This window comes from Pristiophorus japonicus, chromosome 8 (genome assembly GCF_044704955.1).
Source record: "Pristiophorus japonicus isolate sPriJap1 chromosome 8, sPriJap1.hap1, whole genome shotgun sequence".
In the NCBI taxonomy this organism is placed as follows: domain Eukaryota; kingdom Metazoa; phylum Chordata; class Chondrichthyes; family Pristiophoridae; genus Pristiophorus; species Pristiophorus japonicus.
Window position 1 is genome coordinate 237,584,550 of NC_091984.1, and position 27,354 is coordinate 237,611,903.

General features: G+C 51.7%; 1 protein-coding gene across 4 annotated transcripts in view; it reads right to left on the reverse strand.

Moving 5' to 3' along the window:
* ulk1b (unc-51 like autophagy activating kinase 1) overlaps nucleotides 1-27,354 on the reverse strand; it is a 133,993-nt gene that overhangs the window by 24,933 nt on the left and 81,706 nt on the right. For 2 of the 4 annotated variants that reach the window (XM_070888138.1, XM_070888135.1), the window contains exons 16-22: nucleotides 22,949-23,074; nucleotides 18,332-18,480; nucleotides 17,894-17,977; nucleotides 16,114-16,376; nucleotides 8,256-8,440; nucleotides 6,029-6,144; nucleotides 3,380-3,520 (exon numbers count right to left, since the gene is read on the reverse strand). In XM_070888138.1, the coding sequence (XP_070744239.1) occupies nucleotides 3,380-3,520; nucleotides 6,029-6,144; nucleotides 8,256-8,440; nucleotides 16,114-16,376; nucleotides 17,894-17,977; nucleotides 18,332-18,480; nucleotides 22,949-23,074 (1,064 nt within the window). The remainder of the gene's footprint in view (nucleotides 1-3,379; nucleotides 3,521-6,028; nucleotides 6,145-8,255; nucleotides 8,441-16,113; nucleotides 16,377-17,893; nucleotides 17,978-18,331; nucleotides 18,481-22,948; nucleotides 23,075-27,354) is intronic. The other 2 variants (XM_070888136.1, XM_070888139.1) reach the window with 2 other exon arrangements.

The following is a 27,354-nucleotide window of genomic DNA, read 5'->3' on the forward strand; positions in this document are numbered from 1 at the left end:
GCTTGTCATCCTCTTTGTTCTGTAGATTAGCTCCACTCCAGCGGGGAGCTTGCTGAGGGTGAGATGGAGCATTGCAGCAAGGAAGATCGAGAAGAACGTTTGTGCGATGACTCAGGCATACTTGACCCCGGTCCGCACGACAATCCAGGCCTCCCACCCACCCGTCCCTCCAACCACCGTCTGCCCCACCTGTGACAGAGACTGTAGGTCCCGCATTGGTCTCATCAGTCACCTGGGAACTCCTGTTAGTGTGGAAGCAAGTCATCCTCGACTCCGAGGGACTGCCTAAGAAGAAGGAGATTGATCATTGACCTCAACTCCACTTTCCCGCCCGATTCCCATATCCCTCGATTCGCCTAGACTCCAAAAATCTATCGATCTCAGCCTTGAATATATTCAGAGACTCAGCGTCCACAGCCCTCTGGAGCAGAGAATTCCAAAGGTTCACCACCCTCTGAGTGAAGAAATTCCTCCTCATCTCAGTCCTAAATGGCCAACCCCTTATCCTGAGACTGTGACTCCTGGTTCTAGACTCCCCAGCCCGGGGGAAACATCCTCTCAGCAAACCCCCTCAGAATCTTGTATGGTTCAATGAGATCACCTCTCATTCTTCCAAACTCCAGAGAGTATCGGCCCATTCTACACAATCTCTCATCATAAGACAGCCCTCTCATCCCAGGAATCAGTCTGGTGAACCTCTTTCTTCTCACATCGCTCAGGGAATCTTACCAGTGACCAGAATGATAGTGGCGTTTGAAGGGTTAAATGATGAGGGTGCAGAAACATGGCATGTATTCCCTGGAGTTTAGAAGGTTGTTGGGCGATCTCAAGTATTGGGTAAATACCTGAAGGGGAAAAATTCACAAGGGGAAAGAGCAGGGGGGAGTGGGACTAATCAGACCGCTCTATCAAAGAGCCAGCACAGGCACGATGGGCCGAATGGCCTCCTTCTGTGCTGTACGATCCTATGATTCTAATCCAAGTGAAAATTGGCCAATTGTTGTAAAAACCCTAACTCATCCCTCGCTAGTCCCCGGCCTACACGTGACTCAAGTCCCTTAATGTTGTCACGGCAACTAGCGATGGCCAATAAATGTGGCCACCCAGTGTGGCCCACATCCTCAGAATAAATAAACATTAAATGGTGGCTTTGGTCTTTGATGTGCACCGTAACAGGCTGACGTGTAATGTTCAACTGGTGGAAGAATCATTGACAGTAATACTGCCACGGTGTCTACTTCTTGTTGTTGATGTAAATGATCAATTTAGGAAGTAAAAAGTCCCCCCTTAAACTGCAAATCAAACAACAAAACTTTTAAAGGAACCATAACAAATTAAAGTTTTGTTTTTGGGGGTGATGATGCAGTCCAGTCCCTCCGGCGCCCACCTCTCGCGGAAGGCCGCGAGCGTACCAGTGGACACCGCGCGCTCCATCTCCAGGGACACTCTGGCTCGAACGTACCCGCGGAAGAGAGGCAGGCAGTTGGGCTGAACGACCCCATCGACCGCCTGCTGCCTGGACTGGCTAATGGCCCCCTTGGCCAGGCCCAGGAGCAGTCCTACGAGGAGGTCCTGCTATTGCGTCTAAGGAACAATGGCAGAGTGGTAATGTTATTGATCTAGTAATCCTGCGGCCTGGACTAATGATCCTGAGACACGAGTTCAAATCCCACCATGGCAGCTGGGGAATATATATTCAGTTAATTAAATAAATCTGGAATTATCAGTAATCCATCTCGTTCACTAATGTCCTTTAGGGAAGGAAATCTGTTGCCCTTACCTGGTCTGGCCTATAGGTGACTCCAGACCCACAGCAATGTGGTTGACTCTTAACTGCCTGCTGAAATGGCCTAGTGAGACATGTGTTTGTCAAGAAGATAGCTCACCACCATGTTCTCAAGGGCAATCAATGTGGCCTTCCATTGACGCCCATATCCCGTGATGAATAATTAAAGAAAAGATCGCACCACCTCTTGGGGAAAATCACATCACAACTCTCTGCGTTTGTGCCTTACGCTTGAAGTTTCCCGCAGTCCTGTTAACGTTGAGGATATTTTCTGCACCCTCCATGATTGGCCGAGAGTCTCAGAGAACTGAAGATTAAAAACCCCGGGGAGAAACCATAGGGGCATTAAAAAAAATGTGTTTTTAATTTACTGTCAACACTTTTGTTTACTAGTTATAAGAATATTGGAGTTGTGGAAAAGGCAGATGGACTGAGAGTCAAGAATCATCCAATCGGCTCAGAACCATAGAATGGTTACAACACAGGGGGCTATTCGGCCCGTCGAGCCCGTGCCGGCTCTCTGCAAGAGCACCTCAGCCAGTCCCACTCCCCCGCCCTTTCCCCGTAGCCCTGCCAAAGTTTTTCCTTCAGTTACTTATCCAACTCCCTTTTGAAAGCCACGATGGAGTCTGCCTCCACCACCCTCTCAGGCAGCGCATTCCAGATCCTAACCACTCGCTGCGTAAAAGGTTTTTCCTCATGTCGCCTTTGGTTCTTCTGCCAATCGCCTTAAATCTGTGTCCCTCTGGTTCTCGACCCTTCCACCAATGGGAACATTTTCTCTCTACTCTGTCCAGGCCCCTCATGATTTTGAACACCTCGATCAAATCTCCTTTCAACCTTCTCTGCTCCAAGGAGAACAACCCCAGCTTCTCCAGTCTATCCACGTCACTGAAGTCCCTCATCCCTGGAACAGAAACATAGAAACATAGAAAATAGGTGCAGGAGTAAGCCATTCGGCCCTTCGAGCCTGCACCACCATTCAATAAGATCATGGCTGATCATTCAACCTTAGTACCCCTTTCCTGCTTTCTCTCCATACCCCTTGATCCCTTTAGCCGTAAGAGCCACATCTAACTCCCTTTTGAATATATCTAACGAATTGGCCTCAACAACTTTCTGTGGTAGAGAATTCCACAGGTTCACAACTCTCTGGGTGAAGAAGTTTCTCCTCATCTCAGTCCTAAATGGCTTACCCCTTATCCTTAGACTGTGACCCCTGGTTCTGGACTTCCCCAACTTCCCCCAACTTCTTTCCTGCACCCTCTCCAAGGCCTTCACATCCTTCCTAAAGTGCGGTCAAGGAGCCTGTTCACTTTCTGATTGGTCGAGGGAAGGCGGGGCACTGCGAGGATGGGCGTTGTCGGGCGACCAAAGGCAGGAGAGTGGGGGCGGGGCGACTGGAAGTAACATGACGGAACCTCCAGGAACACGTCCAATCAGAGATGGCGAGACCAACACAGCTCTCCCCGCGAGGTAACTCCAGGATCACAATCGGTCACAAAACACTCGGTCCTTTCTCCCGAACTTAACGAGACAACTGACTCGACGTTTGGACAAACGGTAACAAAAGCAGAGCAGCGGCGATTCTACCTGAGAACATCCTGGTCCTGCCCGAGTGGGGAGAGTTGCCACTGGGTGGGGACCCAATTGTAAAAACCACCGGCGCCGGACTGCTGGAGCGTGCCACGCCAAGCCCTGAACTCGCGTACCCTCCATGAGCAGCACCGAGAGCTGAGGAGAGAGGAAAAACAACAGGAAATAAACTCAGCGGGAGCAGGTCGGAGATCTCCCGCGACACTACAGCACTGAGGCGTGCAAGGGGGAATCGGAGCAATCCCTCGGGCAGGCACCGTAAACCCAGTGGGGAAAATCATCGACACCGGGACATCGGGAACAGGAGGAGGCCATTCAGCCCCTCGGGCCTGTTCCGCCTTTCAATTAGATCAACAGCAACCTGCATTTATATAGCCCCTTTAACGTAGTGAAACGTCCCAAGGTACTCCACGGAGGGCTATGAGATAAAAATTTGACACCGAGCCACATAAGTAGAAATTAGCGCGGGAGCTTGGTCACGGAGGTAGGTTTTAAGGAGCGTCTTGAAGAAGGAAAGGGAGGTGGAGAGGCGGAGAGGTTTAGGGAGGGAGTTCCAGAGCTTGGGACCCAGGCAACAGAAGGCACTGCCACCAATGGTGGAGCGATTATAATCAGGGATGGTCAGGAGGGTAGAATTAGAGGAGCGCAGACATCTCGAGGGTTGTGGGACTGGAGGAGGTTACAGAGATAGGGAGGGGCGAGGCCATTGAGGGATTTGAACACAAAGACGGGAATTTTCAATTCTAAAGGAACGAACGCCAATGGTGGTGCAATGGAAATCGGGGACGTACAAGAGGCCAGGATTGGAGGATCACGGCTGATGTGTACAACCCCATTTACCCGCCATTGCTCCATTAGAAACATAGAAAATAGGTGCAGGAGCAGGCCATTTGGCCCTTCGAGCCTGCACCGCCATTCAATGAGTTCATGGCTGATCCATCCCTCGATACACTTACCCATCTCAGACTCTAAAGTTCCTACTTCCCCAGCATCCCGTCTCTTGCGGGGTGGGAGTTCCAGATTGTCCCACTGCCCTTTGTGACTTCAATGAAGCGTAAAGTCGAGGTGTGGTGTGTGACGGGGGTGCGATTGGTTGTGAGACAGTTTTGTGCTGCTGTCGATGATCAAGGTCACCCCGGGGAACGCTGTCATTTCTGGAGTGGGGCTTGAAACCACGGCCTTCTGACACAGGGGCGAGTGTGATACCCACTGAGCTACGGCTGGGACAACACGGTGGGCACCCCTCAACTGTAATCCAACACCACCCCCCACCCCCTCCAGAGGGAGGATAGCTGGGGGTGTCGGGAGGAGGGGGGGGGTGGGGAAGTTGGGGGGTGGGGGAGTCGGGGGGGGGGGAGAGTCAGGGGTGGGGGAATCGGGGGTGGGGAAGTCGGGGGAGAGTGGGGGTGAGGGGTCGGGGGTGGGGAAGTCGGGGTGGGAGTCAGAGTGTGGGGGCATCGGGGGTGGGTGAGGGGAGTCGGGTGGGGGAGAGTTGGGGGGAGTCGGGGGAGAGTCACGGTGGGAGACGGGGGTGGGGGAGTTGGGGAGGGTTGTCGGGGGTGGGGGAGTTGGGGGGGTTGTCGGGGGTGGGAGATGGGGAGTCGGGGATGGGGGAGTCGGGGGTGGGGGAAGGTGAGCCGGGTGTGGGTGAGTCGGGGGCGGGTGGGGGGGCGATGAGGATAATCATAGCTGGGGAGAAGTCGCTGAGCATCGCACCAACACGGGGTGGGGTAAGGACAAGCTCGACTGTGTTTCCTTTCACTGTGTGTCTTTGCCGCTCCCCTTCAACCCGCTCGACGCCAGAGTGAGAATGCCTGCTGTGAGAAAGAGCTGAGTCTCTGTGTGTGTGTGTGTCTTGCGCCAGGAGTTGGCAGAGCGAGTTTTAAATGTTGAACATTCGCCAGGGTTCTCTATTTGGAGAGCTGGAGCCGAAGCCAAAGCAGTGACACCGCCGGCTAAACAATGGGAGTGCGAGCTGCCAAGTGGGGCTGTGAATCAGACCGTCTCACTCAGCACACAGGGCACTCTCACCGGCACTCAGCGACCCACAACGTTAGGTAATAACGGCAGCAGTGGGGAAGGTGTGGCAGAGGAAAATTGTCGGAAGCATTCCACAGCATGCCGACAGCACCGTGGGGAAATTGGGTGGGCCTCCTGATCTCCCGCCCGATCTCCCGCCCGAGGGGGAGTGTACAATGCCACGTTTAGTGCCGCTCTTTGGGCGGCAAAACTGAAATTCAGAGTTAGAATCGGCGCTCAGCCGGTGTCACCGCCTCAAACACTGTGGGACCGAACTTCCACCCCTTAGGTTTTAAGGAGTGTCTTAAAGGAGAGAGAGAGGCGGAGAGGTTCAAGGAGGGAATTCCAGAGCTTGGGGCCCCGGCAGCTGAAGGCACGGCCGCCGATGGTGGAGTGCATTTTACCGTGTGCTGTGGGCCCAACGCAGAGTTTACACCATGCTTGCTGCTTCCATTGTTTCTATAGCAGGACGGGGGTACTGAGGTTGCATGTTCAGCCATGAACTCATTGAATGGCGGTGCAGGCTAGAAGGGCCGAATGGCCTACTCCTGCACCTATTTTCTATGTTTCTATTATGTGGGATGGCACTGGCCAGCCCCTGTGAGCTGGGCAACTGCGACACGCTACCTGTTGTATCCATCGGCCTCTCGGTGTTTAGGCTCTCGTTGCTGACAGCTTCTGAGATCTGCCCTCCGAACGCCGCCTTCAGGAGCAGCTCCGACAGTTTTCCGGCGCTGAGCGACCTGCAGGACGGGAGCATGGTGGGTGAGCACAGGGATCGCAGGAGAGATCACCGGCTTGTTAATCATCCCTTCCTGACCCTGCTCACAGACGCACTGAAAGACAGAGGCTGTAACACATCTCCGAGAACAAACCTCGCTTAGTCTTCACTTCAGAAACGTCGATCATTGAGCATCGCATGGGGCATAGTGCACCTTCAGCCCCCAGTGGCGGGAACGTTGAAAGGTAAATGGCTGATCCACGCGATTCACGCACCTGGTCTTGTCAGCAAAGCAAAGCTCCAACGAAGCCAAATGTTGCCCCTCCATTTATAGAATCACAGAATAGTACAGCACAGAGGAAGGCCATTCGGCCCATCCAGGCTGTGTCAGCTCTTTCGAAGAGCGATCCACTCAGTCCCCCTCCCCCACCCCCGCTCGTCCCACATATCCCGGCAATTTTTTCTCCTTGAAGTATTTATCCAACATCCCTTTTGAAGGCGACTATTGAGTCTGCCTCCACCACCCTCTCGGGCAGTGGATTCCAGATCCCAACCACTCGCTGCGTAAAAACGTTTTCCTCATGTCGCCCTTTGGTGCCCTCTCCACCGACCCTCCAGCCCAGCCACCGGAAACAATTTCTCTTTATTTACACTGCCCTGATTTTGAACACTGCTATCAAATCTCCGCTTAGCCTTCTCTGCTCGAAGGAGAACAAGCCCCGCGTCCCCAGTCTCCCCACATGGACAGGGAACCCTCTTCCCACTCTGGCAATGATCTTAAATCTCTGCCCTCAGGCCCGTGGAAACAGTTACTCCCGACCGACTCGATCAATACCCTTCATCGTTTTAATTGTAGAGTTACGAATGGATCCCTCGGATTCTGCTTTCAGCCCAATCCAGTGTGACATCACTCAGCTGCAGCTCAAAGTTTGCAAAAGAATATCCTGTAGGTTTACAGTGATGCTCCATCACCATTAAAATAAATATTGATTAATTTCTGTAAAGGACGGGAGATGGAGGCTCTGCGGCCCATCAAGTTCATCGATCCATAAACCGAGTTAATCCTCAATCACAGCATCCAACTCCCCCCCCCCCGCAGGACACCAGAGGGCTCACCACCACTACCCAACCATTTAGATATCACCGTAACTATCAGGAAATCTCATTGGGGTGATCTCATTGAAACATACAAGATTCTGAGGGGGATTGACAGGGTAGATGCAGGGAGGATGTTTCCCCCCAGGCTGGAGAGTCTAGAACCAGGGGTCACAGTCTCAGGATAAGGGGTCGGCCATTTAGGACTGAGATGAGGAGGAATTTCTTCACTCAGAGGGGGGTGAATCTTTGGAATTCTCTGCCCCAGAGGGCTGTGGAGGCTCAGTCTCTGAATATATTCAAGGCTGAGATCGATAGATTTTTGGAGTCTGGGGGAATCGAGGGATATGGAGATCGAGCGGGAAAGTGGAGTTGAGGTCAATGATCAGCCATGGTCTCACTGAATGGTGGAGCAGGCTCGAGGGGCCGAATGGCTGGCTCCTGCTCCTAATTCTTATATTCTTCCGAGAGGATGAACGGGCTGGGTATCTTTTCTCTCGGAAAGAAAGGGCTGAGGGGGTGACCTGATAGAGGTCTTCAAAATAATGAAAGGGTTTGAGAGGGTAAACGTAGAGAGGATGTTTCCACTTGTGGGGGAGACCAGAACTAGGGGCCATCAATATCAGACAGTCACTGATAAACCCAATGGGGAATTCAGGAGAAACTTCTTTACCCAGAGAGTGGTGAGAATGTGGAACTCGCTGCCTCAGGGAGGAGTTGAGGCGAATAGTATCGATGTATTTAAGGGGAGGCTGGATAAACACATGGGGGAGAAAGGAATAGAAGGATATGGTGATGGGGTGAGATGGAGAGGTGTGGGAGGGGGCTGGTGTGGAGCATAAACCCCGGCACGGAGCGGTGGGGCCCAATGGCCTGTTTCTGAGCGGTACGTTCTAGGTAAGGTATGGATTGTTCTCTATGTGTGAAGGTGCACCTGTCCTGAACTGGCCGTTCCCCGGTTTGTGCCGATAGCCCCGAGTCCGGCAGTCGGGCCTCGAGCCTCCTGGTACAGTTGCTTGCTACGCTTAAGCTCCTCACCTGCCAAATGGGCCCTGGATGTCCTCGGCCGGCCTCAGTGTGAGGTCGATGTGCTGCGTGTGGAGGGGGCCCAAGTCCGGCACAGTCCTGTTGCGTGCAGCAGCCAGAGTTACGCCCTGGTGAGCGAGCAGCGTGACCAGGTTCGGAGAGCTGGGAGCCTCGGGGAATTCAAAGGGTGAGCACACCTGGTTAAATAAAATGGGGAGTTTCAAATTGGGTTTTATAGAGCGAGCACGCATTTCTACCTTCGTCCAAAGACACAATTTTTCAAAACTTCACAGGAACTTTTGGTTTTCGTGCAGCAGTGAGGAAATAATCTGTGTAATTCAACACCCGCAGCGTTGTGTCACTTTAGATTGAGGTGGGCCCCAAACTTTACTGATTCAGCTGAGGCCTAGAGGGGCAGGACTGAGGGAGTGCTGCACTGTCGGAGGTGCAGGACTGAGGGAGTGTCGCACTGTCGGAGGGGCAATACTGAGGGAGTGTCGCACTGTCGGAGGGGCAGTACTGAGGGAGTGCTGTACTGACGGAGGGGCAGTACTGAGGGAGCGCCGCACTGTCGGAGGGGCAGTACTGAGGGAGCGCTGCACTGTCGGAGGGGCAGTACTGAGGGAGCGCCGCACTGTCGGAGGGGCAGTACTGAGGGAGCGCTGCACTGTCGGAGGGGCAGTACTGAGGGAGCGCCGCACTGTCGGAGGGGCAGTACTGAGGGAGCGCCGCACTGTCGGAGGGGCAGTACTGAGGGAGCGCCGCACTGTCGGAGGGGCAGTACTGAGGGAGCGCTGCACTGTCGGAGGGGCAGTACTGAGGGAGCGCTGCACTGTCGGAGGGGCAGTACTGAGGGAGTGCCGCACTGTCGGAGGGGCAGTACTGAGGGAGTGTCGCACTGTCGGAGGGGCAGGACTGAGGGAGTGTCGCACTGTCGGAGGGGCAGTACTGAGGGAGTGTCGCACTGTCGGAGGGGCAGGACTGAGGGAGTGCTGCACTGTCGGAGGTGCAGGACTGAGGGAGTGTCGCACTGTCGGAGGGGCAGTACTGAGGGAGTGCCACACTGTCGGAGGGGCAGCACTGAGGGAGCGCCGCACTGTCGGAGGGGCAGTACTGAGGGAGCGCCGCACTGTCGGAGGGGCAGTACTGAGGGAGCGCTGCACTGTCGGAGGTACCGTTTTTCGGATGAGACATTGAACCGAGGCCCCGTCTGCTCTCTCAGGTGGATGTAAAACTTCCCATGCAATATTTGAACAAGAGCAGAGGAGTTCTCCCCGGTGTCCTGGGGCCAATATTTATCCCTCAATCAACATGACAAAAAAACAGATTATCTGGTCATTATCACATTGCTGTGTGTGGGAGCTTGCTGTGCGCAAACTGGCTGCCGCGTTTCCCACATTACAACAGTGACTGCGCTCCAAAAAGTACATTATTTGCTGTAAAGCGCTTTGGGACGTCCGGAGGTTGTTTTATACAGTTCCAGTATAACCCACCGACGTTGAGAAGGTTCCGGACACGCAGGAGATGTCGGCTGAAAAGTGTTGGCCTGAGCAGAGTGCGATCGCAGCAAGGGGGTACCAGGGCTTGCAGTGTGAACATGCACAGACTCCACACTGTAACCATGGCCGGTAGGCCACCAAATCTGAGAGGTTTCATCGTGTGACCTCCAACTGTCCCACCCCCACTCTCTCGCCATTGGCCATCGTGACATATATAAATGCAAGTTCTTTTTTTCTTTATTTCGATCAGGTAACAAAGAGTTTGGTCAGGTTATAATTGGTGCAGGAATGTATTATATAAGAACATAAAATTAGGAGCAGGAGTTGGCCATTCGGCCCCTCGAGCCTGCTCCACCATTCAATAAGATCATGGCTGATCTTCGACCTCAACTCCACTTTCCTGCACTATCCCCATGTCCTTTGAATCCCCGAGAGTCCAAAAATCTATCGATCCGAGCCTTGAATATACTCAAAGACTGAGCATCCACAGCCCTCTGGGGCAGAGAATTCCAAAGATTCACCACCCTCTGAGTGAAGAAATTCCTCCTCATCTCAGTCCTAAATAGCCGACCCCTTATCCTGAGACTGTGACCCCTGGGTCTGGACTCCCCGGGGACAGACATGTCACGATGACCAATGGCGAGAGAGTGGGGGTGGGACAGTTGGAGGTCACACGATGAAACCTCCAAGATTTGCTGGTCTATCAGCCATGGTTACAGTGTGGAGTCTGTGCATGTTCACACTGCAAGCCCTGGTTCCCCCCTTGCTGCGATCGCACTCTGCTCAGGCCAACACTGGTCAGCCGAGACCTCTTGCGTGTCCGGAACCTTCTCAACGTGGTGGGTTATGCTCGAACTGTATAAAACACTGGTTAGGCCACAGCTGGAGTACTGCGTGCAGTTCTGGTCACCGCATTACAGGAAGGACGTGATTGCACTGGAGAGGGTGCAGACGAGATTTACGAGGATGTTGCCGGGAGTGGAGAATCTTAGCTATGAGGACGGATTGGAGAGGCTGGGTTTGTTTTCCTTGGAACAGAGGAGGCTGAGGGGAGACCTCATTGAGGTGTGTAACATTATGAGGGTCCTATCTCCCTTAGCAGAGGGGTCAACAACCAGGGGGCATAGATTTAAAGTAATTGGGGGGAGTTTTAGAGGGGATTTGAGGGGAAATTTCTTCACCCAGGGGGTGGTGGGGGTCTGGAACTCACGGCCTGAAAGGGTGGTAGAGACAGAAACCCTCACCACATTTAAAAAGTACCTGGATGTGTACCTGAAGTGCCGTAACCTACAGGGCTACGGACCGAGACCTGGAAAGTGGGATTAGGCTGGGTAGTTCTTGGTCGGCCGGCACGGACACGATGGGCCGAATGGCCTTCTTCCGTGCTGTAAATTTCTACGATTCTATCAGACCCACTCCCTCCCAGTCCGACCTCTCTCCCAAGCCGCGTGAGCTGAAATCTTATTAACTGGCCAGCCCAAGAAACATAGGGCTAGAAATTAACCGGCCTAACGCACATTTAAACCCGACATTTTCCACGTTAAAACTGCTTTTTTTGTTCTTAAAATATAGTGCACAAAGTTCCCCAAAGTTGAAGAATGGCATTTTTAAAATATCGGCATTTTCCAGATAGCCATACCTGAAAAATCGCACCGCCTAAATCTGGCCATTTGGCGAACCAGTACTCCGGTTAAAAAACCACGCTTGGAAATAAGCAGGCATGGCAGCCTGAGAAACTTCGGGAAGTTAGAAGACCGACAAAATAGGTAAGTTGAAGTTTGAAAGAAAAACAATTTTTTCAGCAATTCATTTCTTAAGCCTTTTGTGAATCTCTTCTCATTTTTTATTTTTGCAAATTTTTTTTTTGGGTGGGGGTTCTCCCGTGTATTTTTGCCGATAGCGGCCTCACTGTAAAGTCAGTGTACGGCGGCACTAAACATGATTCCTCCAGCAACGATGGTTTGTAACAACAAGGGTATTTTTTGGCCAAACTTACCCCCTTAAAAAACGTCAAAATCTTTCTTCTTATTCCTTCACAAAAATGACATTATTTATTAAATAACGACAGGCTGCGCAATTTCTAGCCCACAGAATTCTAGAGATGTAGGCATTGTAAGGGTTATACGTTCAATCCAGAGCTCTGTGTTAAGTGTATTAAGCATCACCTAATCCACATCTAGCTGTATTGACCTAATTCCACTCATTTAAATATTTATAAGTTCTCTCAGTTCTGATCCATTCTAGTTTTGACAACATTCAGTTAGTTGAGGGACTAGTGACACTGTTTGTGGGACACATGTACAGTAGACACCTCAAATCGCTGGAGAAATACCACCAATAGTGTCTCCGCAAGATCCTGCAAATCCCCTGGGAGGACAGATGCACCAACGTCCTCGATCAGGCCAACATCCCCAGCATCGAAGCACTGACCACACTCGACCAGCTCCGCTGGGCGGGCCACATTGTCCGCATGCCCGACACGAGACTCCCAAAGCAAGCGCTCTACTCGGAACTCCCACACGGCAAGCGAGCCCAAGTTGGGCAGAGGAAACGTTACAAGGACACCCTCAAAACCTCCCTGATAAAGTGCAACATCCCCACAGACACCTGGGAGTCCCTGGGCCCAAAGACCGCCCTAAGTGGAGGAAGTGCATCCGGGAGGGCGCTGAGCACCTCGAGTCTCGTCGCCGAGAGCATGCAGAAAGCAAGCGCAGGCAGCGAAAGGAGCGTGCGGAAAACCAGTCCCACCCACCCTTTCCCTCAACCACTGTCTGTCCCACCTGTGACAGAGTCTGTAATTCCCGTATTGGACTGTTCAGTCACCTGAGAACTCACTTTTAGAGTGGAAGCAAGTCTTCCTCGATTCCGAGGGACTGCCTGTGATGATGATGATGATGATGATGATGGATTCAACCCTCCCATCCCCCCAGACCAATTCCTGTCACATTGATGTGGGGACACAAGGAGCAGAGATCGGGCATCTCTCACCTGGGAGAGCCGGGAAGATTGGCCGCCGAACTCTCACCGTTCCCTGCTTCCTCAGGTGACATCTGTCATCATCATAGGCGGTCCCTCGAACGAGGATGACTTGCTTCCACATGGATTCACAGATGTTTCAATGAAGGACCCGATGTTCCAGATCCTGAACTCCAGTTGAGGGGGTGGAAGATGCCTGTGGGTGGATTTTTTTAACGTGGGGTGACCATTGCACACCAGCCACCACACGGGCTTGACAGAGCTAGGTCTTGGTCCAGTGACAAGGGTTAACCAGGACGACTGGAGACCTGCTCTGCTGCACGGGCCTAATGTGCGCACATATCGCAGTGTGGGCTGGGCCCGTGCTGCCCCTGGGCCCTCGCCTCTCCTGGGCCTGGAGACAAGTGATCTGCGGGGCAACCTGGCTGCAACAGTGGTGTAGTCTAGTGTGACCAACAGAGGGAGGGAAGGAGAGAAAGACGAGAGGAATTGACGGAGGGGAAGGGGGGAGAGGGGTAGAGGAAGGAGGGAAGGGAGGTGAGGGAAGATTATGGCCCTTATGGCTAAAGGGATCAAGGGGTATGGAGAGAAAGCAGGAAAGGGGTACTGAGGTGAATGATCAGCCATGATCTTATTGAATGGTGGTGCAGGCTCGAAGGGCCGAATGGCCTACTCCTGCACCTATTTTCTATGTTTCTATGTTTTTGAAGGCTTGGGATTTACATAGCACCCTTCATGACCACCAAAGCACTTTACAGCCAATGAAGTACTTTTGGAGTGTAGTCACTGTTATAATGTGGGAAATGCGGCAGCCAATTTGCGCACAGCAAGCTCCCACACACAGCAATGTGAAAATGATCAGATAATCTGTTTTGTGATGCTGGTTGAGGGATAAATATTGGCCAGGACACCTGGGATAACTCCCCTGCTCTTCTTCGAAATAGTGCCATGGGATCTTTACGTCCACCTGAGAGAGCAGACGGGGCCTCGGTTTAAAGTCTCATCCGAAAGACGGCATGTCCGACAGTGCGGCACTCCCTCAGTACTGCTCCTCGACAGTGCAGCATTCCCTCAGTACTACCCCTCCGACAGTGCAGCACTCCCTCAGTACTGACCCTCCGACAGTGTGGCACTCCCTCAGCACTGCCCCTCCGACAGTGCGACTCTCTCTCAGCACTGCCTCTCCGACAGTGCGGCGCTCCCTCAGTACTGCCTCTCCGACAGTGCGGCGCTCCCTCAGTACTGCCCCTCCGACAGTGCGGCGCTCCCTCAGTACTGCCCCTCCGACAGTGCGGCGCTCCCTCAGTACTGCCCCTCCAACAGTGCGACTCTCTCTCAGCACTGCCTCTCCGACAGTGCGGCGCTCCCTCAGTACTGCCCCTCTGACAGTGCGGCGCTCCCTCAGTACCGCCCCTCCGACAGTGCGGCACTCCCTCAGTACTGCCCCTCCGACAGTGCGGCGCTCCCTCAGTACCGCCCCTCCGACAGTGCGGCACTCCCTCAGTACTGCCCCTCCGACAGTGCGGCGCTCCCTCAGTACTGCCCCTCCAACAGTGCGACTCTCTCTCAGCACTGCCTCTCCGACAGTGCGGCGCTCCCTCAGTACTGCCCCTCTGACAGTGCGGCGCTCCCTCAGTACCGCCCCTCCGACAGTGCGGCACTCCCTCAGTACTGCCCCTCCGACAGTGCGGCGCTCCCTCAGTACTGCCCCTCCGACAGTGCGGCGCTCCCTCAGTACTGCCCCTTCGACAGTGCGGCGCTCCCTCAGTACTGCCCCTCCGACAGTGCGGCGCTCCCTCAGTACTGCCCCTCCGACAGTGCGGCGCTCCCTCAGTACTGCCCCTCCGACAGTGCGGCGCTCCCTCAGTACTGCCCCTCCGACAGTGCGGCGCTCCCTCAGTACTGCACTGGAAGTGTCAGCCTGGATTTTTGTGCTCAAGTCTCTGGAGTGGGACTTGACCCAACAACCTTCTGACTCCGAGGCGAGTGTGCTGCCCACTGAGCCCCGGCTGACACTAAAGGATGAGAAAGAGAGATGGAGGGAGGAAGGATAGGGAGAAAACATGTTGCAATTGTGTAGCACTTTCAATGCCCACGGGATGCCCCAAAGTGCATCATGGCCAGTGAAGTGCAGTCACTGTTGTAATGCAGGATCATTCATAACACAACACATATTCAAAATAAAGGAACAAGGCACCACTTCTGGACACAAAGTCAGAGACGAGCCGGAACTTCTCAATCAGTCACCAGGAAATCGGAGTTTCAAAGCTGCGTGTGGATGTGAGGTACCCTGGAAGCCAAAAGCATAAACAGGTCCTGCAGACTTTATTTGTCGAGGATTAGAGAAAGTGTTCCATGTACAGCATGAAACCCCACACTGAAGTAACACCACAGGCCATTTTTGCTCAGTTTCTTACTGTCACCAGGAGGTCGATTTAACAACAAGATCGGTGTCCAGTGAGGTGACACCTCCCTTCCCTCCTTTCTCTCCTCCTCTCCCCCCTTCCCCTCCGTCATTTCCTCTCGTCTTCCCCTCCATTCCCTCCCTCCCTCCCTCCATTGGTCCCACTAGGCTACAGCCCTGTTGCAGCCAGGGAGCCCCGCAGTCGTGACCAAAGAGTTCAGATCACGTAATAGGGTGGGCTGCAAAAAGGCTGTCATAATCTGGTACTTGGTGTTCTCGCGAGGTTAGAAGATTAAGGGATGATCTAATTGAGGTATTTAAAATGATTCAAGGAGTTGATGGGGTACATAAGAACATAAGAAATAGGAGCAGGAGTAGGCCATACGGCCCCTCGAGCCTGCTCCGCCATTTAATAAGATCATGGCTGATCTGATCATGGACTCAGCTCCACTTCCCCACCCGCTCCCCATAACCCTTTACTCCCTTATCGTTCAAGAAACTGTCTATCTTGTCTTAACTTTATTTAATGACCCAGCCTCCACAGCTCTCTGGGGCAGAGAATTCCACAGATTTGCAACCCTCTGAGAGAAGAAATTCCTCCTCATCTCAGTTCTAAGACTATGTCCCCTAGTTTTAGTTTCCCCTATGAGTGGAAATATCCTCTCTGCATCCACCTTGTCGGGCCCCCTCATTATCTTATAAGTTTTGATAAGGTCACCTCTCATTCTTCTGAATGCCAATGTGTATAGGCCCGACCTACTCAACATATCCTCATAAGTCAACCCCCTTCAAGCCGTAAGGTGTGGGTAGCTACGATGTACAAGTCCTTCATTGGAGGTAAAGCACCTTGGGATGTCTTTGAGGTTGTGAAAGGCATTGTGAAATGCAAGTTCCTTCTCTCTATTTGTCGAATATTTTAGCAAACTTTAGTGGCAGCATAAAGATTCCCCCCCGTCTCCCCCCGCCCCCGACCGAGCAGCGAGAGTGTTACCTTTGTTGGAGAGCCCACAATGGTTGGGAGCGGGCTTCTCTGAATCAGGTCGGAGAGTTTGGGAGACGACCTGATTGGTCGGCAGGGTTGAAGTGCTGGCACCTGCAGGGGCTGGCTGTGCTGCGCCTGGGTCAGGTACGTCACCACGGGGTCGGAATTTTGCTTCTTGATCTTCTGCCGACACTGATGGGCGTCTGACAGGTTGGGAGCGCTGTGCATTCTGGAGCCCAGACCCTGGGCTCGCACCTCGGGTACTGGAAGGCCTGTCATCGATATGGAAATCCATTAACGCTGGTCATAGCAGCATCACGGCAACAGTATCACGGTCACACAGTAGCTCAGTCACATTGCGATGTGTCGGGCAGGAGTAGAACACTAGACCACCTAGTCTATCCTTCCCAATCACCCATCAGGTTCCATCCTGTGACTCACAGCCCTCTACCCCCATTCTTAGCATGGGTTCATTCACAGATTTTTATTTCAAAGACCCTACTAAGGTATTCTACTTTACCTGCCCAATGATTGATCTGCCCCACACTTCCATCACCCGCTTAGTAAAAAAAACTATTTGTCTAAATTTCCCATTTTCTTTGACACCCCCAAAACTCTAACCTGTGAGCCCTGCTGCTCAAATCTCATGTCCTGGAACTTAATTCTTCATAGCTTGAAGATCTTAAGACCTCTACCAAATTCTCTCATGCTCCGCTATTCCAAAAAGTAAAATCGTAGAATCACAGAAATTTACAGCAAGGAAGGAGGCCATTTCGGTCCATCGTGTCCACGCCGGCCGACCAAGAGCCACCCAGCCTAATCCCACTTTCCCGCTCTCGGTCTGTAGCCCTGTAGGTTACGGCACTTCAGGTGCACATCCAGGTACTTTTTAAATGTGGTGAGGGTTTCTGCCTCTACCACCCTTTCAGGCAGTGAGTTCCAGACCCCCACCACCCTCTGGGTGAAGAAAGTTCCCCTCAAATCCCCTCTAAACCTTCCCCCAATGACTTTAAATCTATGCTCCCGGTTGTTGACCCCTCTGCTAAGGGAAACAGGTCCTTCATATCCACTCTATCCAGGCCCCTCATAATTTTATACACCCCAATCAGATCTCCCCTCAGCCTCCTCTGTTCAAAAGAAAACAACCCCAGCCTATCCAATCTTTCCTCATAGCCAAAATTCTCCAGTCCAGGCAACATCCTGGTGAATCTCCTTTGGATCTTCTCTAGTGCAGTGGACAATCTTTACTCAAAACCAGCCTTCTACGATTTCCAAACAGCCCCATTGCCCATCCCTCTCCTTTTGGGAGAGTCCCCCCCTCCTCTGATCTACCTCTGCCCGTTCCCCAACCCCCCTTCCTAATTCACTTGGTTCTCCTCCCACCTGGTACCCCTCCCCATTACGAGCTCAGGGAAGAGTGTCTCTTCCTTCCTCCCCCTCGTCGCCCCCTTTTGACCTCGCCTGCCCAAGACTCCAGCCAGGCGGCAGGGAGGGGTCATCTCTTCCAGGGTGTTTCATTCAATCTCAATCAGGGCCATTCCTGTTCCTCAGGTGGACAGGGGTCAGTCACCACTGATCGCTCCACCTCCCTTTGGAAACAAAGCCCCAAAAATGACCGGAGGGCCCCTCCCCCCACGGCCGAGAGAAGACACCATTGGGCCAACGAGGCCCGAAGGCCAGCCAAGTCCAGCAGCGAAAGCGCTGACTTCGCCTCGAACTTGCGGCGTAATCCGCGGGCTGATTCAGGCCGATAGGTCTGGTGTCGGAGAAGGAGGAGAGCCCCACTCACCTGGGGATGTCTGCCTGACCCGTGTCTCCGATCCAATCGGGGAAGTGCTGCCAAACTGGCCCGGGCGTTCGGGAATCGTGCCAACTTCAAAAAACAGAAAAAGAAAACATTTTGCGTGTGTTATGACTTTCTCAACACAGTCGCTCAGCGGAGCCAGGAAAACAGCAGTAAATATTTCAGGTGTCGGGCCATCGCACGTCTCGATGTTTAATTGATGGAGTTGTGCAATAATAAATGTTTTAAGACCGACACTGTTGGTGTGTGCAGGATGGGTTGTGCGTGACGTGGAATATACAACGCTTCTCCACGTTATCAATTTAACAGCTCACGTCACACAACTCTTCAGATCCAAGTCCTGATAGACACTCACACGCTTGCTTAGGGTGGTCAACACGTCGAGTGTTCATGTCTAAACCATACCTTGAACTAGTGGCCTACCTTGTGGCGATGGTAAGTAAGGCTTCGAGCTTCCAGATGATGACCTTCGACCTGCGGTGCACCCCTGCTCTCCGTGACGTGGAGGGGACGCCCCGGTTTTGTGGAAACCCAAGGGACTGCTGCTGCTGGAGCTTCTAACTGCCCCCGACCTGAAGGGTAAGCAGACCCACCCCAAGTCAAGCCAGGAAATCAACGGCCTCTGTCTTTCATTAGAATCTGAATTCCAAAGGATTGCTCGTAACTGAGCCGAACACTTCTAGCTCATAATTTCAGTGAAAAAAACGCAAAGTCAGTGTTGGTGAGATGATGAGATTTCCTGTTCGCTGCCATCGAATTTTTCATTGAAATTATCAACAAGAGGAATTCATAGAATGATTACAGCACCAAAGGAGGCCATTGGGCCCTTCGTACCTGTGCTGGCTCTGTGAAAGAGCGATACAATTAGTCCCACCCTCCCGCTTTCCCCCGTAACCCTGAAATTCTCTCTCCTTCAAGTATTTATCCAATTCTCCGTTTGAAAGTTACTATTGAATCTGCTCCCACCGCCCTTTCAGGCAGCGCGTTCCCGATCACAACAACTCGCTGCGTAAAAACATTCTCCACCTCTCCCCCCACTCTGGCTCTTTCATGCCCAAAAACTTCACAAATGGACCAAACTCCAATAGTCTTGATCTATGTGGTCTTTAATAAACAGTTAGACAAATGGAGCGTTCAGTGTTTTGAAAATGGAAATGTAAATGTGTGAAAGGGGAATCATTAATTTCACTGTTCATTGGTTGTGAAATAAATTACACTCGCCAAGATATGGAATTACGTGTTACGAATATCAATGTGACCACTGTGCCAGTGTTTGGGTCTATTGCCTGAAGTCTTGTTCTACGAAACAATCATTTCCTTTTATCCATCTGCTTCAGGGCAGCTTGAGTCTTTCTGAAATTTCTCTGGTCGCGTCACTCATTTCAATACGTTATCTAAATGTTTAATATTTCTTTAACAAAATCATTCATGAAAGCCTTAATGCATGGAGGGACAATAGTTGAACACCCATGGGATCCAGGGCAAAGTGGCAAGTTGGATCCAAAATTGGCTCAGAGGCAGGAAGCAAAGGGTAATGGTCGATGGATGTTTTTGGGACTGGAAGGCTGTTTCCAGTGGGGTTTCACAGGGCTCAGTGCTGGGTCCCTTGCTTTTCCTGATATATATCAATGATTTAGACTTGACTGAAAGGAGTATGATTAAGAAGTTTGTAGATGACACTAAAATAGGCTGTGTGGTTGATAATGAAGAAGAAAGCTGTGGACTGCAGGAAGATATCAATGAACTGGTCAGGTGGACAGAACAGTGGCAAATGGAATTCAATCCGGATAAGTTGGAAGTAATGCATTTGGGGAGGCCTAACAAGGCAAGGGAATACACATTAAATGTTAGGACACTGAGAAGTGTAGAGGAACAAAGGGACTTTGGAGTGCAGGTCGACAGATCCCTGAAGGTAGCAGGCCAGGTAAATAAGGTGGTTAAGAAGGCATACGGAATACTTGCCTTTATTAGCTGAGACATAGAATACAAAAGCAAGGAGGTTATGCTTGAACTGTATAAAATACTAGTTAGGTCATAGCTGGAGTACTACGTGCAGGTCTGGTCACCACATTACAGGAAAGATGTGATTGCACAAGAGAGGGTACAGAGGAGATTTACGAGGATGTTGCCGGGACTGGAGAATTTTAGCTATGAGGACAGATTGGATAGGCTGGGGTTGTTTTCTTTGGAACAGAGGAGGCTGAGGGGAGACCTTATTGAGGTGTATAAAATTATGAGGGGCCTGGATGGAGTGGATAAGACAGACCTATTTCCCTTAGCAGAGGGGTCAACAACCACGGGGCATAGATTTAAAGTAATTGGTAGGAGGTTTAGAGGGGATTTGAGGGGAAATTTCTTCACCCAGAGAGTGGTGAGTCTGGAACTCACTGCCTGAAAGAGGCAGAAACCCTCACCACATTTAAAAAGTACTTGGATGTGCACCTGAAGTGCCGTAACCTACAGGGCTACGGACCTGGAGCTGGAAAGTGGGATTAGGCTGGGTAGCTCTTTGTCAGCCGCGGACACGATGGGCCGAATGGCCTCCTTCCGTGCTGTAAATTTCTATGATTCTAGTTGGGGGCGGGTCTCTTGGGATCAGAGTAGTTCCAAAATGAAACGCCTGGCGTTGGAGTTTCAGAATCCGCTCGACCAACACAGCTTTAGAATGGGTGCGAAGGGATTTACCAGAATGGTTCCAGGGATGAGGGATTTCAGTTACGTTTCCTCCTTAGAGCAGAGAAGGTTAAGGGGAGATTTGATAAGAGGTGTTCAAAATCATGAGGAACTTTGATAGGGTAAATAAGGAGAGACTGTTCCCAGGGGCAGGAGGGTGGGTAACCAGAGGGACACAGATTGACGATAATCGGCGATGGAACCAGAGGGGGAGATGGGGAGAATGTTTTTACGCAGCGAGTTGTTGTGATCGGGAACGCGCTGCCTGAAAGGGCGGTGGGAGCAGATTCAATAGTAACTTTCAAACGGGAATTGGATAAATATTTGAAGGGGGGAAATGTGCCGGGCTGTGGGGAAAGAGCGGGGGGAGTGGGACTGATTGGATCGCTCTGTCACAGAGCCGGCACAGGCTCGAAGGGCCGAATGGGATCCTTCTGTGCTGTATGATTCTATCAACCCTCCGTGGCATTTTGGCAATCTGGCACCGGAAGCTGGGTGGTCCACGGCATTCCTGGGCACTGTTGGCTGACCACCGCATCGTATCGCCACCTTCTCGGGACAACTTGGGAGGGGTCCGAAATGCCGGCATGACTTAAATGTAAAGGCCATCAGCCAGGCTCAGTGATGGGACATGGGAGGGGTAGACCTGGTGACTGGGGGCTGCGATTCCTCCCACACGGTGCCAAGTAATTCTGGCACCCAACATCTCAGCAGTTAGGGTGGTTCTCGCCTGGGGCAAAGCTTTGGCGAGCTGTGTGTTGTTAGTGGGTTGCTAACAATGTAATGCCCCTGCGCACCCTTGGAGTTCTGAAAGCTTCAAACCTGTGCCTATTCGCTCTGACCATTTTTTGTTATTCATTCACAGGATGTGGGCATCGCTGGCTTGGCCAACATTTATTGCCCGTCCCTAACTGGCATTGAGTGTCTCGGCTGGGTCATTTCAGAGGGAAGTTAAGAGTCAACCACATTGGCATGGGTCTGGAGTCACATATAGGCCCAGACCGGGTAAGGGCGGCAGATTTCCTTCCCTACAGTGAACCAGATGGTTTTTTTTCTTGACAATCCGGTAGTTTCATGGTCGGCATTACTGATACCAGCTTTTTATTCCAGATTTATTTAATTAATGGAATTTAAATTCCCCAGCTGCCGTGGTGGGATTTGAACTCGCGTCTCTGGGTCATTGGTCCAGGCCTCGGGATTACTGGCCCAGTAACATCACCACTGTGCTGCTGGTAGCCCAGTGAAGGTCATTCTCCTCTGGCTTACCCCGCCCATCACTGTGCACCCCCTCCCAGTACTGTGGATGGAATCACAGCTGTGGGGTGGGGAGGGGAGGGGAGGGGGTAGATTGTCATCTTCACTCAGGGGGTGATGAATCGTTGGAATTTTCTGCCCCAAAGGGCAGTGGAGGTTCGGTCGTTGGCCATAGTTAAGGCTGAGAGTGAAAGGGTTTTTTGGACACTAAGGGAAGCAAGGTATATGGGGATCGGGCGGGAAAGTGAAGTTGAGAAAGAGGCATCAAAATTTACAGCACAGAAAAGGCCTTTCAGCCCACCGTGCCTGTGCTAGCTGAAGAGGAGCTATCCAGTCTAATCCCACTTTCTAGCTCTTGGTCCGTAACCCTGTAGGTTGAGGTCGAAGATCAGCCATGATCTTATTGAATGGTGGAGCAGGCTCAAGGGGCCGAATGGCCTGCTCCTGCTCCTAATTCCTATGTTCTCATGTTCAGCGCCTGAGCAGCAATCAGGGAGGGCAGATTGCGTTATAGAATCCACTGATTTCCAACGCAATGAACATCAGGCAGGTTCTGAACTGGCCGAGCGAGATTTCCTGCGAGAGTGCCACCGAGGCAATGGAGATGAAAATCTACTCACTCCCCTCGTAACACAGCACGCTGGTGCCAATATATCGTTCTACAGTTTCATCTCCCTGTGATTTTAGAAACCTTTCTCTCCCCCGCCTGGATAATTGTGCTTGAAAGGACTGTTGCACTGATTCTGCTTTAACGTCGGTAATATACACACCGGTTGGTTGAGCTGTTAAAGTTGTGAGTGGCTTAGCCAGTCACGTGATGTTCACAAGACTCAATAAAACCCCAGCCAGTTGGGTTCGGGGGATCCACGATGGGGCAGGTGGTTGTGAGCCTGGTGGATGAACTGGTAATGTGTCGTGTGATTGTTAAACCTTTGCTGATAAACCAAATCGTTCTTAATAGCAATGTGTTGCTGTGAATCCTTAAGCAAAGAACCCATGTAGCAAATACAATACACGGCCCAGCGAGTGTCAGACTGAAATTGGGTTGGGACTGAGGGTTTCCGAACTGGCTGTTTCTAACCGTGGCCCAACTAACCCACTGGGAAGACTCACCTTGTCGAGCCGCAGTGCTTTGGAGACTGGAGGTTCTGCTCTATCCGCTGGTAGTTGAGAACCTGGGTGGGGACAGGGATAGGAACGGTGTCGCCATAGGTGCCAATGGATTCCTGGCTCGGCCTACTGAAAGACACAGGTTGACCTCATATCACAAGGAGTTTACACAACACGACTGTAAAGTATGCACCGGTGAGTATGCTCACAGGTTTGTGGGGCTGTTGAGTTGTGAGTGGCTTAGCCAGTCGCGCGTTGTTCACAAGACTCAATAAAACCCCGGCCAGTTGGGTCTAGGTCATCCATGATGAGGTATGCAGTTGTGAGCCCGGTGGATGAACTGGTAATGTGTCGTGTGACTGTTAAACCTTTGCTAATAAACCAACTAGTTCTTAATAGCAATGTGTTGCTGTGAATTATTAAGCAAAGAACCCATAAAGCAAATACGTACCAAGGGCTTTCTGGGACAAGATGCAACAGGCATTTCTCCACAGTCACGGCACACTCGTAGTGCGCACAAGGGTTCCTGCACTTCACAGGACACGGCCCTTTGGCTCAGTGGTAGCATTCCCACCTCCAAGTCAGGACGTCCCGGGTTCAATATTCCGCGCGGCGCCGCTTTGGTCCGCGTGGTCTGTTCCTTTAAATGCGTGGTCCCTTTAAATTTCCGCGCAGGCATGGTATTTACAACAAAGAAGCCGGTGAGTGGCCTGCGCGGGACCTTTCCCGTTACTGCGCGACTGCGCAGCTTCGGGAGAACGTTGTCCCGGTTCGAACCCCGCTCCGGACAGTCCCGGCGGGTGGAGACCGATTACCAGCTCGGAATTGCGAGTTGGCATCCCGCGGGTTGATTCCTGGGATGAGGGGGTTGACTTATGAGGAAAGGTTGAGTAGGTTGGGCCTCTACTCATTGGAGTTCAGAAAAATGAGAGGTGATCTTATCGAAACGTATAAGATAATGAGGGGGCTCGACAAGGTGGATGCAGAGAGGATGTTTCCACTGATGGGGGAGACTAGAACTAGGGGGCATAGTCTTAGATTAAGGGGCCGCCCATTTAAAACTGAGATGAGGAGGAATTTCTTCTCTCAGAGGGTTGTAAATCTGTGGAATTCTCTGCCCCAGAGAGCTGTGGAGGCTGGGTCATTGAATATATTTAAGGTGGAGATAGACAGATTTTTGAGCGATAAGGGAGTAAAGGGTTATGGGGAGCGGGCAGGGAAGTGGAGTTGAGTCCATGATCGGATCAGCCATGATCTTATTGAATGGCAGAACAGGCTCGAGGGGCCAAATGGCCGACTCCTGCTCCTATTTCTTATGTTCTTATGATCCTCACATCCGCTGGGTGAGGGTTAACCAGCCGCCCCCCCCCCCCACCTCCCCCCGTTCATCGTACGGGTCGTGGGAGCCCATATACCCCTCCCAGTGTCCAGGACTGATCCCACTACCGGCAGGGGTAATGATGGTCACAGCACATGGAAGGGGAGCCCGTCCCCCAGGGGAAGAGGGTGAAGACAGGAAAACAAGGACAGGAAATGCACAAACAGTGTCCGATGCGAGGAGCTGATCTTCAGCACAGACTCCACAGAGAACGAGGAAGACAGTGCTGACTCACAAACAACCTCGGTGCTGGCCATTCACAGCGACACTCAGACCAAGGCAGTGGGTACAGTCAGGAAGCCACTGCCCTGCCATCCCACTCTATCTTAGAACTAGACAACACAGAGCTGCAGAGAAAGGGCCGCCTTAGAAAGAACTTGCATTTCTATAGTGCATTTCACAACCTCAGAACGTCCCAAAGCGCTTTACAACCAATTCATTATTTTGGGAGTATAGTCACTGTTGTAATGTGGGAAACGTGGCAGCCGATTTGCGCACAGCAAGCTCCCACAAACAGCAATGTGATAATGACCAGATTATCGGTTTTTAGTGATGTTGGTTGAGGGATAAATATTGGCCCCAGGACACCGGGAAGAACTCCCCTGCTCTTCTTCGAAATAGTGCTGCGGGATCTTATACATCCACCCGAGAGCAGACGGGGCCTTGGTTTACATAAGAACATAAGAAATAGGAGCAGGAGTCGGCCACCTGGCCCCTCGAGCCTGCTCCGCCATTCAATAAGATCATGGCTGATCCGATCATGGACTCAACTCCACTTCCCCGCCCGCTCCCCATAACCCTTCACTCCCTTATCGCTCAAAAATCTGTCTATCTCCGCCTTTAATATATTCAATGACCCAGCCTCCACAGCTCTCTGGGGCAGAGAATTCCACAGATTTACAGCCCTCTGAGAGAAGAAATTCCTCCTCATCTCAGGTTTAAATGGGTGGCCCCTTATTCTGAGACTATGCCCCCTAGTTTTAGTTTCCCCTATTAGTTGAAATATCCTCTCTGCATCCACCTTGTCAAGCCCCCTCATTATCTTATATGTTTCGATAAGATCACCTCTCATTCTTCTGAACTCCCATGTGTATAGGCCCAACCTGCTCAACCTATCTTCATAAGTCAACACCCTCATCTCCAGAATCAACCTAGTGAACCTTCTCTGAACAGCCTCCAATGCAAGTATATCCTTCCTTAAATATGGAGACCAAAACTGTACGCAGTACTCCAGGTGTGGCCTCACCAATACCCTGTACAGTTGTAGCAGGACTTCCCTGCTTTTATACTCTATCCCCCTTGCCAACATTCCATTTGCCTTCCTGATTATTTGCTGTACCTGCATATTAACTTTTTGTGTTTCATGCACAAGGACCCCCAGGTCTCTCTGTACTGCTGCAATTTTTCTCTATTTAAATTATAATTTGCTTTTCTATTTTTTCTGCCAAAGTGGATAACCTCATATTTTCCCACATTATACTCCATCTGCCAAATGTTTGCCCACTCACTTAGCCTGTCTGTATCCCTTTGCAGAATGTTTGTGTCCTCCTCAAGATTTGCTTTCATACCCATCTTTGTATCATCAGCAAACTTGGCTACATTACACTCGGTCCCTTCATCCAAGTCATTAATAGAGATTGTAAATAGTTGAGGACCCAGCACTGATCCCTGCGGCACCCCACTAGTTACTGTTTGCCAACCAGAAAATAATCTGTTTATCCCGACTCTCTGTTTTCTGTTAGTTAGCCAATCCTCTATCCCTGCTAATATATTACCCCCAACCCCGTGAACTTTTATCTTGTGCAGTAACCTTTTATGTGGCACCTTATCGAATGCCTTCTGGAAATCCAAATACACCACATTCCCTGGTTCCCCCTTATCCACCCTGCTCATTAAGTCCTCAAAGAACTCCATCAAATTTGTCAAACATGATTTCCCTTTCATAAAACCATGCTGACTCTGCTTAGTTGAATTATGCTTTTTCAATTGTCCTGCTACTGTTTCCGTAATAATGGACTCCAGCATTTTCCTAACGACAAATGTTAGGCTAACTGGTCTACAGTTTCCAGCTTTTTGTCTGCCTCCTTTTTTAAATAGGAACGTTACATTTCCGGTTTTCCAATCCGCTGGGATCGCCCTAGAATCCAGGGAATTATCCCTGCCGCTATTTCTTTTCAGACTCTAGGATGTAAACCATCAGGTCCAGGAGACTTGTCCGCCTTTAGGCCCATTATTTTACCGAGTACTACTTCATTAGTGATAGTGATTGTATTAAGTTCCTCCCTCCCTATAGCCCCTTGATTATCCACTATTGGGATGTTTTTAGTGTCTTCTACCGTGAAGACCGATACAAAATATCGTCTCATCCGAAAGATGGCACCTCCGACAATGCAGCACTCCCTCAGTATTGCCCCTCCGACAATGGAACGTTCCCTCAGTACTGCCTCTCCGACAGTCGGGCGCTCCCTCAATACTGGCCCTCCAACAGTGCAGCACACCCTCAGTACTGCCTCTCTGATAGTGTAGCACTCCCTCAGTACTGCCCCTCCGTTGGTGCAGCACTCCCTCAGTACTGCCCCTCCGACAGTGCAGTGCTCCCTCAGTACTGCCCCTCCGACAGTGCAGCGCTCCCTCAGTACTGCCCCTCCGACAGTGCGGCGCTCCCTCAGTACTGCCCCTCCGACAGTGCGGCGCTCCCTCAGTACTGCCCCTCCGACAGTGCAGCGCTCCCTCAGTACTGCCCCTCTGACAGTGAAGCACTGCCTCAGTACTGCCCCTCCGACAGTGCGGTGCTCCCTCAGTACTGCCCCTCCGACAGTGCAGCGCTCCCTCAGTACTGCCCCTTTGACAGTGAAGCACTGCCTCAGTACTGCCCCTCCAACAGTGCAGCGCTCCCTCAGTACTGCCCCTCTGACAGTGAAGCACTGCCTCAGTACTGTCCCTCCGACAGTGCGGCACTCCCTCAGTACTGCCCCTCCGACAGTGCAGCACTCCCTCAGTACTGTCCCTCCGACAGTGCGGCACTCCCTCA